The sequence below is a fragment of the Heteronotia binoei genome, chromosome 15 (assembly GCF_032191835.1).
Source record: "Heteronotia binoei isolate CCM8104 ecotype False Entrance Well chromosome 15, APGP_CSIRO_Hbin_v1, whole genome shotgun sequence".
Classification (NCBI taxonomy): Eukaryota; Metazoa; Chordata; class Lepidosauria; order Squamata; family Gekkonidae; genus Heteronotia; species Heteronotia binoei.
In genome coordinates, this window is record NC_083237.1 from 50,934,645 (window position 1) to 50,947,791 (window position 13,147).

The 13,147-nt window shown below is 48.2% G+C and overlaps 1 protein-coding gene across 1 annotated transcript in view; it reads right to left on the reverse strand.

Moving 5' to 3' along the window:
• Positions 1-13,147, reverse strand: part of CDK5RAP3 (CDK5 regulatory subunit associated protein 3) — a 35,582-nt gene that overhangs the window by 15,508 nt on the left and 6,927 nt on the right. Inside the window, exons 6-10 of the mRNA XM_060255914.1 lie at positions 11,759-11,937; positions 9,034-9,170; positions 7,725-7,869; positions 4,932-5,054; positions 2,149-2,233 (exon numbers count right to left, since the gene is read on the reverse strand). Coding sequence (XP_060111897.1) covers positions 2,149-2,233; positions 4,932-5,054; positions 7,725-7,869; positions 9,034-9,170; positions 11,759-11,937 — 669 coding nt within the window. The remainder of the gene's footprint in view (positions 1-2,148; positions 2,234-4,931; positions 5,055-7,724; positions 7,870-9,033; positions 9,171-11,758; positions 11,938-13,147) is intronic.

Genomic DNA, 13,147 nt, shown 5'->3' on the forward strand with positions numbered 1-13,147 from the left:
CTACACATTTTCTTCAAACCTTCCCTAGCACAGATCCAAGTGAGCAGCCGAGTTGGTGTGAAACAGCTGAACAAAGCAGGAGTCAAGGTGCACCTTTAAGACCAACAAAGCTTTATTCAGAATGTAAGCTTTCGTGTGCTAAAAGCACACTTCTTCAGACGAGGGAATAGGGTAAGAGAGCTTACGTTCTGAATAAAGCTTTGTTGGTCTTAAAGGTGCCACTTGACTCCTGCTTTGGTCAACTTCCCTAGCATAACTTTATAGACCTGCATCAAGCTCCACTTGACTTCGCTTTTCTCTGAACACCCCAAATCTCGAAGCGTACATATGTACCACCAAGGCAGCACAGGAATGAACAGTGTAAGAAGCAGGACAATCTCAACACACAAAACCGGTTTATAGGAAGTCAGCTATGGATCCATCTAGTTCAGTTCTGACCAGCGATGGCTTTCTGAAGCTCACACAGAGAAAAGCCTACCCTAACACTTGGCTACTTGAGATTCTTTTAACTGGGGATACAAGCAACTGAACCTGGGACGTTCTGCCTGCAAAACAGGGCTCTAACACTGAGCCACAGCCCTATGAACAAACAGAGGAGAAATAAAATATAAATAAAATAAATGCGTCAAGGCAAACCGGAACGAGCTTGTCTTGCAGACAAGGACACCAGGCAGCAAGGGGAAACCATGTGTACAACAGCACCCTCGTGTGGTCTGATTCTTTCCTGTTTCTCCTCCAATTTAAGCACCAGAAAGGAAGACGTGTGCATACGCATGAAAGCGGATATCCAGAATTAAAACGTTGTTGGTGTTAAAAGTGCCGCTGGACTCAAACTTTGTTCCAGGACTTCAGGGTAGAATGACATGCCATCATAGGAATCACCTGTTTCCTACGGTAACATGAATTCAGGGGCAGAGAGAAGGAAATGAAACACCTGGAAGAAATATTTTCCCTTGCTTTCACCACATTCAGACAGGCAACCTGCTAAGAATCACAAGTCCTAAGCACTCCACTTCTTCCATCTTCCAGCCACAATGCAAATCAACCCAGGCTGCGCCAGCTGAAACATTCCATTTGCAGGCTGCATTCATTGGGGAGATTTAAAGAACGATTAAGAAACAACCAGGAATGAGCCAAAGCACAGACTTCTGGAGCAGCAAGAGAAGGGGATGGCCTTTGGGTATGTACAGAATGCAGGCACATATCACTGCATAAGAACAGCCAACACGTGCACAGCAAAGATTAATCAAACCTTCCAGGCAGACTAGAACCTCTCTTTTTAACAAAAACAACTGGTTAGTGGCCTTACCAGCATCTTGAACAGCCCAGACTAGCCTAGTCTTATCAGCGATTGGAAGCTGGGTTAGCCATGGTTTGTATTTGAATGGGAGACCACCAAGGAAGACTGGGGTTGCTATGCAGAGGAAGAAAACTGCAAAGGAAGACTTGGGTTGTCATGCAGAAGATGGCAATGACAAAGAAGGACTTGGGTTGCCATACAGAGCAAGGCAATGGCAAAGGAGGACTTGGGTTGCCAAGCAGAGCAAGGCAATGGCAAAGGAGGACTTGGGCTGCTATGGAGAGAAGGCAATGGCAAAGGAGGACTTGGGTTGTTATGCAGAGCAAGGCAACGACAAAGGAGGACTTGGGCTGCTATGCAGAGCAAGGCAATGGCAAAGGAGGACTTGGGCTGCTATGCAGAGCAAGGCAATAACAAAGGAGGACTTGGGTTGCTATGCAGAGGAAGGCAATGGCAAAGGAGGACTTAGGTTGCTATGCAGAGGAAGAGAATGGCAAAGGAGGACTTGAGTTGCTATGCAGAGGAAAGCAATGGCAAAGAAAGACTTGGATTGCTATACAGATGATGGCAATGGCAAACCGCCACTGATCATCTCCTTCCCTGAAAACTCCGTCATGGGGTGGCCATGAGCCTGTTGCAACTTGATGGCACACAATAAAATAAAGTGGCCTCACCACACTCTTCCAACAGAAGGAGACCAATTCAGCCTTTCCCACTGCCGTGAAATCGTTTTCAGTTTATCCATAAGTTTTCAACTTCCCTCTTTCTCCCCAAAATGTCTTTCACCCCACCATGCGGTTATTCTCCTCTTAGAAACAAGAAGCCACAGGGTGGGTGTGGGGGCTTACCCTCGCTGCCACCATCCAGCACCACAATCTGCGCTGCGTCTGCTACACTCCTGTCTCCCTCGTCTAGGCTGCTGGTACCGTTCTCCTGCAGAAAGGGAAACCCAGAACCCTTCAGTGACTGGTACCTGTATGGATGTCGGCAAAGCAGCATTAACAGTAGTCCCCAGTATCTCAGTCTTTATTTACTATACACAAAGTCATTAATGTGGAACATTTTATAGGCATTGTAACACGGCCGCACATAGGCCTTTGTTTAAACCAGGGGTAAGTAGCACCTATCTCTTTTGATCATGGGAAGATGGCTGCCAGGTGTGTAAGATCCAGGTTGAACTCCTGTTTCTCCCCTGCTGCAGGTACTTTAAAGCCTGGGCATGGCCAAAGGTGTGCGATTTTGGATATGAAATAATGGGCAAGAGATCACAGGCTCTTTGCCCATTGCAAGCAGCTTGTGGCCTTGATGAAACAACCCAACAGATCTCATAAGAATGTAAAAGAAGCCATGTTGGATCAGGGCAATGGCCCATCCAGTCCAGCACTCTGTGGTCATAACCCAGATTCCATCAGGAGGTCCACCAGAAGGGACAGAACTCCAGAAGCCCTCCCACTGCACCCCGCCCAAGCACCAAGTATACAGAGCTTCACTGACTCAGACATAGGGTTTCCATCTATATCTTGTTTGAGCCAGTTTGGTGTAGTGGTTATCTGGGAGAACGGGGTTGATTCCCCACTCCTCCACTTGCAGCTGCTGGAATGGCCTTGGGTCAGCCACAGCTCTTGCAAGAGTTGTCCTTGAAAGGACAGCTTCTGTGAGAGCTCTCGGAGCTCCACCCACCTCACAGGGTGTCTATTATGGGGGAGGAAGATACAGGAGATTGTAAGCCACTCTGTGTTTGATTCAAAGAAAAGGGTGGGATATAAGTCTGCAGTCTTCTTCTAATCTCAGACCAGATCAGGATGCTACCTTTATTGTTTGTTCATACTGCATTCTATTTAAATTGGTATTGTTTCGTAAGCCACTCAGGGTTCCTCTTGGAGAAAAACAAGGCTACGAGAGCGGGCAGCTCCACTGCCTGCTGCCACTTCAAGCAGCAACCAGGGGAAAAAATAATTTTAAAAGACTGCATTGACTGTGCTGCAATGTCACTTCCGAGCACAACCCAGAAATGGCAATGGAAAGTTCTAGGAATGGCAGAAGCTCTGTGGGTTTATCACAGAGTTTCCAGCAATTCCTAGAGCCACCCGAAGTTGCTTCTATGTTTTCCCAGAAGAGACATCATGGAGCAGATGCTGCTGTTGCCTCCCCCCATGTCCCTGCCCCTGAAGCTCCCACCAACTGAGGCATGGCCTAGGAACCCTAAGAAAAGTGAAACTGCAAATGTCCTAGATCAGGCGTGGCTAAATTTGCTTAGCATAAGAGCCACATAGAATAAACATCAGATGTTTGAGGGCCACAAGACGAGGGAGGGAGGGAGGGAGGGAGGGAGGGAGGGAGGGAGGAAGGAAGGAAGGAAGGAAGGAAGGAAGGAAGGAAGGAAGGAAGGAAGGAAGGAAGGAAGGAAGGAAGGAAGGAAGGGAGGGAGGGAGGGAGGGAGGGAGGGAGGGGAGGAAAGAAGGATTGCAGATTTATACCCCGCCCTTCTATCTGAATCAGACTCAGAGCAGCTTACAATCTCCTAGATCTTCTCCCCCCACAACAGACACCCTGTGAGGTGGGTGGGACTGAGAGGGCTCTCACAGCAGCTGCCCTTTCAAGGACAACTCTGCGAGAGCTATGGCTAACCTAAGGCCATTCCAGCAGGTGCAAGTGGAGGAGTGGGGAATCAAATCCAGTTCCCCAGATAAGAGTCCACGCACTTAACCACTAACCAAACTGGCTCTCCAGAGGAAGGAAGGAAGGTTAATAGAGGGAGGAAGAGGTGGAAAGAAAGTAATTTTAACTTTAAATTTATTCACCAAGCCGCTTGCTGGGATGGAGAAGTGATTTAAAGAGACAAATGCCTTCTGCAAGCTGGCCAACGGGTGGTGGGGGAGAGCCACACAATAATGTGTGGAAAAGCCACATGTGGCTCCCAAGCCACAATTTGGCCACCCCTGTCCTAGATAAACTAATCTGTGAGATTTCAGTATGCTAGTGATGAAAAGAAAACATGAAGGTTGTGCTGGCTACAAAGGAAGCTCTGCTTGTGGTGTGGGGTAGACAGCAAGCAATCTCCCACACCCACCTCATGATCTGAGCGCAGGCACTGACAAGAGGTACACAGTACAGCACCAATCACTAGGGTGGGGCTGATGGAACTTGAGTGGGAGCAGAAAGAGCTCTAGTGGATGACATCACCACTTCTTCCCCACCCCATCCCCAAGTCCCAAAGTTGTGCTCCAGTCCCACCTGATTCAACGACACTTTTTTTCTTGGGGGAAGAGGAGATAGCTGCTAAAGTCGCCTGCCCCCAGTTTGGATAAACATATGGAGCAGAGGTCCACCAGTGGCTATTAGCCATGGTGTATTGTTGGAACTATCTGTCTGGTGCAAGTGATGCTCTGTATTCTTGGTGCTTGGGAGGGGCAACAGTGTGAGGACTTCTAGTGTCCCGGCCCACTGATGGACCTCCTGATGGCACCTGGGTTTTTTTGGCCACTCTATGACACAGAGTGTTGGACTGGATGGGCCAGATCCAACATGGCTTCTTTTATGTTCTTAAAGGGTCTCCCTGAAACCAGAAGAGATGTCCATGCAAAGTGGGGGGGACCAAAGACACGGGCAGGCAGCTAGAGAAACTACCCACCTGTGCATTCGACTCCAGAGAAATCCCCCAATCTATCTCTTCACTGGCTTCTTCAACGGAGATGCTGTAATCAACCATCTCAGGAACGGACCCTGACTCTGTTCCAAAGTCGCCCCAGTCGATCTGCAACCAGAAAAGGGGAAATGTTAACCAGGCCCTTTGGAAATTCAGTGTGGTCTCAGCAAAGATCATTTGGGAAGAGTCACTTGAGATTCCCCTGCCCTGACTCAGGATATATATACATACCTGCCCCCCCGGTTCGAATTTACAGTCACTATCAGATTTTTAAATCCTGTGATCGTGCATGAATCCGCCTTCTACTGAATCAGACCCTTGGACCGTCATATTGTGTGTTGTCTACTTAGACTGGCAGTGGGTCTCCAGAGTCTCAGGCTGTGGTCTTTCGTATCACCTACAGCCAGGTCCTTTTAACTGGAGATGTCAGGATTTTTTTTTTATGGCTTTTGGAAGTACCTCTTCCTAAGCTGCATGGGTAGAGAGCAGGGCTTTTTTTGTAGCAGGGCTTTTTTTTTTTTACATATTAGGCCACACGCCCCTGATGTAACCAATCCTCTGACAGCTGACAAGGCTCTTATTACATGCAAAGGAGTTTCTGCTACAAAAAAAAGCCCTGAATAGGGCCATACCTCTTGCCTCACTTTTAAAGCAAACTGACAGCTGTAGCAGGATAGCAAGATGAGGCAATTGCAGAGGTGGAGAGAACTTTTCCATTACTTCAACCCTTAGGCTTGCTCCTGGCTATGCTACACTTCCTGGTGCTCAGCCTGTGCTTCTTGTCCCTTCCTTTCTTCCTCTGCTGCCCACAGCTCCAGCCTCAGCACTAGAGAAGTGGTCACTCTGGCTCCTCCTTTTCCTGCCTCATGACCTTAATGCCATGTGCTTGCTGTTCCATGCCGCTGCCCAAGAGTTAAAGGTGGGTTCTGGGTCCGGAAAGGCGGAAGGCCACTGATGCAGAGGAGGGAAACGTCTCTTCTCTTTCCCGTAACAGAACTTGAGGAGGGTCGCTCAAGGAAAGCGATCGGCAAGCTCAAGAAGCACTTCTTCACAAAATACATCATTGGCTTGGGAAATTCAGCACCGTAAGATGTGAGAAGAGCCGCTGGCCAAGACGCCTTTTAAAAGGATTAGACAAATTTGTGAAGGGTAGGTCTTGTCAAAAGCTACTTGACGCAATGGTTTAATGCACATTTCCCCTCTGAGCTTCAGCTGCTCGGTGCCCGACAATAGCGGGTTGCTCTTTCTCTCCCTCCCTCTCTCTCCCCCTTGCTTTCTTACTTCCCAGGAACCCTGGATTGTCTGCTGTTGCATGAAGACCGTTAGATTAGGCTGACCTCCAACAAGGCAATTCTTATGCTCTGATGCTCAAATGCCAGATGAGAAGGGAGAAGATTAAACTATTCAATACCAAGGGGGATGCATGCTTGCAGACACAGTGGCACTGCAATCAATCCAATATTATTATTGTTGTTGCTGTTATTGTCGTTATTATTACATTCCACTCCTTACGCGCTAACAGCACATAAAATACACCGGTAAATACAATACAAAATACATTAAAAAAATAGAAAATAATTACAAATCTATCCCCATTCAAATCTACCCACTGTCAAGCAGGGTAGGATCCGTGAATGATGAAGATGCAGCTGAAGCTGCCCGGTGGATCACCATCGGCCAAAGGCTGCCCGAAAAGCAGCAGCCTTGCATGCCTTGAGGAACTAGGGAGGTCCCCCAAGGCACACACCTCTTCAGGATGCTGATTGCACAGGACGGGGGCCACTACAGAAAAGGCCATTGCCCTTGTTGATGCAAGGTGGACAGTTCACGGACCAGGGATCTTCAGTCAATGCTGAGATGAAGATCAGAGAAGATCACCCCATGCAGGTTCTGCCCCCACCTCCCTCCAACCTGCAGGATCACTGTCTCACCAACAAAGCGACAATGTGTGTAGGAAATGTCCATACTGATGGTTCCTCCCTGTGACTTCCATGGGGATCTGAGTCCAGAAGGTGGAAGACCACTGATGCAGAGGAGGGAAATGTCTCTTCTCTTCCTCATCCAAGCACTGGCCACAGCTGACCCCGCTTAGCTTCCAGGCTCTGACACTCAAGCTGCTCTGGGCTATCTAAGTTGCTCCAACATAGTATACAATCCAAAAAAGTTGCCACACCGTTCTTGAGCAGAGAGAGCCGATGCCCTTTGATTTGTGTTTTCTGCATGTTTAAATGAAGGAAGTGGCTGAAGAGACCATTTGTTTCCAAACTTTAAGAACGGGGGAGGGACGGTGGCTCAGTGGTAGAGCATCTGCTTGGGAAGCAGAAGGTCCCAGGTTCAATCCCTGGCATCTCCAAAAAAGGGTCCAGGCAAATAGGTGTGAAAAACCTCAGCTTGAGACCCTGGAGAGCCGCTGCCAGTCTGAGAAGACAATACTGACTTTGATGGACCAAGGGTCTGATTCAGTATAAGGCAGCTTCATATGTTCATATGTTCAAGAACATCTTACCTTTCGATATTCCTCCATGCGAGGAACCATGCTCAAGAGCCACTGATGTGGAGATTGGCCACAGAGCTCTATGCTCAGTGATAAAACACGTGAACAGATTGTGTGTAAAGGAGCCTGGATTTTTTTTTTCTGGTCATCCTAAATGAGAACGGGGCTGACCCCTGGCTTGGATGAAGCCCTGAATGAATCTACACACAACCACACACCCCGCATGACAAATAATTTACATCTCTTAACACCCATTTCCAACCCTTTCGTAGAAGTGGACGTACAGCCTCCTGGTCTATCGGCTCCTTTGTTTCCTCCATCTCAGGCCGTTCCACCAAGGTTGGCTTGACCCCCCGCCTCCACTCATAGATGGTGGTGTTGCCCCGAGCCTGCATGTGCCTCAGTAATGGGACTACTTGTTCTGTGGAACTGGAACAAAAACAACAAGGCCCAAAATCAGCACAGAGGTGGGGCATTGAGAAGCTTGCCTTTAGATCAAAACCTCCTGATTGCATCTGGCTACAGGTATCTGTTCCTTCCTAGGCAGACACCAGCACTTATACCAGTCCAAAGCAGGTAGAAACAGACTGACCACCCTGTTCACTGTCCCCTCTCTCAGAGAGCCAGTTTGGTGTAGTGATTAAGTGTGCGGCCTCTTATCTGGGAGAACCGGGTTTGATTCCCCACTCCTCCACTTGCAGCTGCTGGAATGGCCTTGGGTCAGCCATAGCTCTGGCAGGAGTTGTCCTTGAAAGGGAAACTTCTGTGAGAGCTCTCTCAGCCCGTCCTACCTCACAGGGTGTTTGTTGTGGGGGAGGAAGGTAAAGGAGATTGTGACCACTCTGAGTCTCTGATTCAGAGAGAAGGGCAGGGTATAAATCTGCAGTCGTCTTCTTCTGGGTCTTCTATGGCATCCTAACACACAAATGCACCATGGAAAGCTTTTCTCATCATATCCCTCACCCCCCAAAGCCTCTCTTGCTTAATGTTTGTGAGTGTATTTATACTACATTAGTGGCTATGAGCAACAACATATATATCAAGGGTGGCCAAACTTGTTTAACATAAGAACCACACAGAGTAAATGCTTGAGAGCCACAAGGAAGGCAGGAAGGCAAATAGATAGAGGAAGGGAGAGAGAGGCAGAAAGAAAGCAACTTTAACTTTAAATGCAAGTCAAGCATCTAGCCACAGCATTCTGTAACAAAGGCAGATTCTGTACCAGCTGTAGTCCACAAGGGCAGCCCTGCATAGAGCACAATGCAGTAATCTAATCTAGATGTTACTGCAGCATGCACCTTTGCTGCCCAGGAAGGGCTTTATGCTGAGCTTGACTACTGCTTCATCCACTGTCTGCTACTAACTTTGACTGGCAGTGGCTCTCTGGTGTCTCAGGCAGAGAAACGCCCTTCCCAACAAGAACTGCTAAAGAGAATTTCACGCAGGGATTGAACTCAGGACTTTCTGCCTGCAAGGCGTGCCCTCTGTTCACCACCAATTCACATGGCCCATTCCCAGCTGCATCAGCTGACTGTGCGGAGGAATCTTTGTAGACAAGAAGGCTATTGAAACAGGACATTAGGAGCCACCAACCTCTCACATACAAACTGCACACAGGCTTGGTAGAGATCGATGGCTTCTGAAAGCTCCTTGGCGCCAGCCCCGATCTTGTCCAGTTGCGACGGCAGGTCTTTTACCAAAGCCAGAAGCTCCCGTCGCACGTCATCGCCCTGCAAAGACAGGCAAGGAGCAGTAGAACCACCTGTGACACGGTCTGAGAGAAGGTCTACTCAAGCCCTTAGGACAGTTTCAAACAAGTAGCTGTACTGCTCTGCAGCAGTAGAACAACATTTAAGTCCAGTAGCACCTTAAAAGACTAAACAAATTCCCCTGGGTATAAGATGTTGTGAGTCTGATGAAGTGAGCAGTGACTCACAAAACCTCATATCATGGAACATAAGAGAAGCCATGTTGCATCAGGCCAATAGCCCATCCAGTCCAACACTCTGCGTCACACAGTGGCCATAAAACCCAGGTGCCATCAGGTCCATCAGTGGGGCCAGGACACAAGAAGTTTAGTCGGTCTTTAAGGTGCTACTGGACATGAATTCTGTCCAGGTCCTTAAGGTATCTTCAGAGGAGTACCCAAGTTCATCTACAGTAGCAAACAAACCTATTTAATCAACCCCCTATGTAGAGTTTGGAGCTTTCTGCTGAAACGGTGCATTTCTGGAATATTCTTCGTCCCCACCCCACTCCAACACATACCTGAGGTTTCTTATCAGATACACTGGAAACTAAATATTAATTATGAAAAAGGATGAGTACCTAATAAAGTAACACAAGAAAATGAGTTACAAATTAGCTGTTAACTTGGTAAATTTATGAGATCCCTGAGAGGGTGTGGAGGGAGAGTAGCTCTTCTTGATGAAAACTGAATTTCTCCATAGACTTAAATTAGAGGAAACTTGGCTGACTGAAAATCTAGATAAATGAACCAAAGGCATTCATATAAAATTGCGTGACAGTCCTTTAAAGAAGCTGATACAGCACACCACAGAGCACACACACCTTGTCTGAAAATGGGTCAATCTTTAATTCAGATAGTTTCAGTCATCCCTTGGAAATTTAAGCAAACATAAATGTTAACCTCCGTGCTGCAACAGAAGTACTATCAGCACTGCAATAGAAAAGATTAAAGGGATTTCCCCTTTAACTTTTATCCCAACCCCCAAAAGGTATGCATTTGTACGTTCAGGAAAAGAATTTTTTTGAGGGGGGAGAAGAATCAACTACATGGAAGAGAAAGAGCAAATATCATTTAGTTTAATGCGCCATACAGATATTTTGCATGGTCACATTTCCCATGCAGCATGATGTGTTTTTCTACTTTATGTGGTGTGCACTCTGGCTATACTTTAATATTCTGCTATGATTACTGCTGGACATGGTGATGCGCTCCCAATTAATTTCTAGTTTTATGGAAAAGGAAAGGTCCCTGTGCAAGCACCAGTCGTTTCCGACTCTGGGGTGACGTTGCTTTCACAACATTTTCATGGCAGACTTTTTTTTACGGGGTGGTTTGCCGTTGCCTTCCCCAGTCATCTACACTTTCCCCCCAGCAAGCTGGGTATTCATTTTACTGACCTCGGAAGGATGGAAGGCTGAGTCAACCTTGAGCCGGCTACCTGAAAACCCAGCTACCACCGGGGATCGAACTCAGGTCATGAGCAGAGCTTTAACACTCTGTGCCATGGGGCTATGGCCTGCAGCTAAATAATTCCCTTCTCCTGGAAACCTGCCAAAGCCCTGAGTTATATACATTTTCCAAAAATTGTTAAGAACTTTGATGACCTAAGCTGGCTTTTGCCAGTCAAGAACAGAACAATATTTGACTATACTAATGCTCGCTGCACAGATATAACTACAGTCCAGAAGTGATATCAGGTCGCAAAGAGCTAGAGTGATGCCAATTCCACACTAGATCTTTAATCCTGGTTCGGCCCTGTCCCCAAACTAATGTTGAATCATGGAATCATAGAAATCAACTCTATAAATTTATGATTCTAATGCAGAAAATCAGCTGAACCAGGGCTGAACCCCTGGAGGGTTCCTATAAGGTGTCCGAGCAACTGGCTGTCATCTGCTTCCTTCTCTCTATATCTTGCTTCCTTCTGCATAACAGCTTGCTTTGCAAGGCTTGCTCAATTGCACAGGAGCTACAGAGCAAAGCGTCTCTTTCCCCATTGACTGAGGCTCCCCCCTTGGGTAGGAGTGAGGAACAGTTTGCTTTGCCAGGCTCTCTCAATTGCACAGCAGAGCTGCTGAGCCAAGCCTCTCTTCCTTCTATTGGCTGAGACTTCCTCCCCACAGTCCCCTGGGGAAGGAGGGAAAGAACCAGAGCTTCCTTTGCCCATTTTCCTGGATCCCACGGGAGAAATACAAAGAAAGCATCTTTAAGAACAATGAGTGCTAACATTTTAAGCATGTTTTTAAGTTTTGAGAAAATATATATTTGTGTTTGTCTGTGTTCTTTATAAAATTTGTATCTCTGTTACCTAATCTTATATAGGTACACACATGGCCCAACCCAACATGGCCCAACCCAACGAGGTCTCATTTATGTCAGATCTGGCCCTCATAACAAATGAGTTCGACACTCCTGGTCTAGTGGCCTGAAAGGAAAGTCTGCAGGCATCAGCCACCCATCCGAATTAGGTTTTGCTATAATAGAAGACCGGCCGCAGAGGGTTAGCATCCTGCCACCATTTTTAAAGTGGCCAGGGGGTGGAGTGAGGGAGGCAGCAGCATTTCATACCGTGATGCCATATTGCTTGCAAGAACTGTAGAAACGCTCCCTCATCTCAGCAGCTGCTAACTGGTACTCCTCCTCCTTGCGGCTGTATTCCTGTTGCAGCTGCTGGCACTTGCTGATCTGCTTTTTGAGGGAGGGGATCTCGTAGCTGACATTCCGCACCAGAAGGCTGGCCAGTTCCGCTGGGGAGGAAAGACACAGAGAAATTCATTTGTGTGCTCAGCTATCTTTTGGCTAACCCTCAACTTGCCTCTTACAGAATTGCCCTGCTATACTGTAACAGAGTGGTGGGTGGGGGGTGGGGGGTGGGCTCCCTCTGGGAATCCTACCCCCCCAGGGAAAGTGCATGCGCAATACATAGCCTCTCCTCTCCCGGTGTAGTGAACGCCGCGTGGTCACTGTCTGGCTATGCCTGGCAGATGGTCACTGCAATGGCCTCTCCTGCATTACTGCATCCGTAGCAACACCTTCTCGCTGGTCCCCCCCGTTTTCACAGAGTTTGCTACGTCATGGTGCGACCGAATGTCCGTCGGTATAACCGGATGGGCAGGCTGGGCCCACCAACCTCGCCAGCCTAAGAGAAGGAAAACTCTAACATCAAACCCGGGCAGATAGAGCTCGTTAATGTAACACCTACCACCTGGAGGACTCGCTGCCGGCGTCCCGGCTTACTGGGCCATGGCAGATGACCCCCAGGTGAAAGGGTGGAGCCAGTACCGCGCACACTGCGCTTCACCTAAAAAATTCCTCTGTGCAGGCCTGAAGGGCATATCCACACACACAACACACAACGCATCAAGTCCTGCAGCGATGGGCAAGGGGCGAAACGGCAGGTGGAAGGTGCCACTGGAAGCCGCAGTCCCGATCCTGCATGTAGGCGGTTCAGGGTATTGGTCGCCTAATGCTAACCCGGAGACGAAAGCATTTTTCGGCAGCACCCTGAACGACCAAGCAGCCTTATCTAGGGACAGCACTGCTTGCTCCACACGGAGAGGGGCCTAGAAAAGGTGGCCTAAACAAAGCTCGTCTCCCCCACCCCAGTTGGCTAGCCGCGGTCAACGGGCATCCTTACTTGCGGTCGAAAAATAACAACAAAGAAAAGGCATGCACCTGCCTCACAAAGTGTGCAAAGACTAAAGCTTGCGTGTTGGAACATCAGAACCATGCTTGACACAGTAGGCAGTGGTCGCCCTGAACGACGCTCTGCTCTAGTTGCCCACGAACTTCTCAGGTTGAATATCGACATAGCAGCTCTCAGTGAGGTCCGTTTCCCTGAGGAAGGTAGTCTTCAAGAACACGGTGCTGGCTATACCCTCTACTGGTCGGGTAAGTCAAAGGCTGAGAGCCGCCTTTCTGGCGTTGGCTTCATGGTCAGGAACTCCATTACCTCCA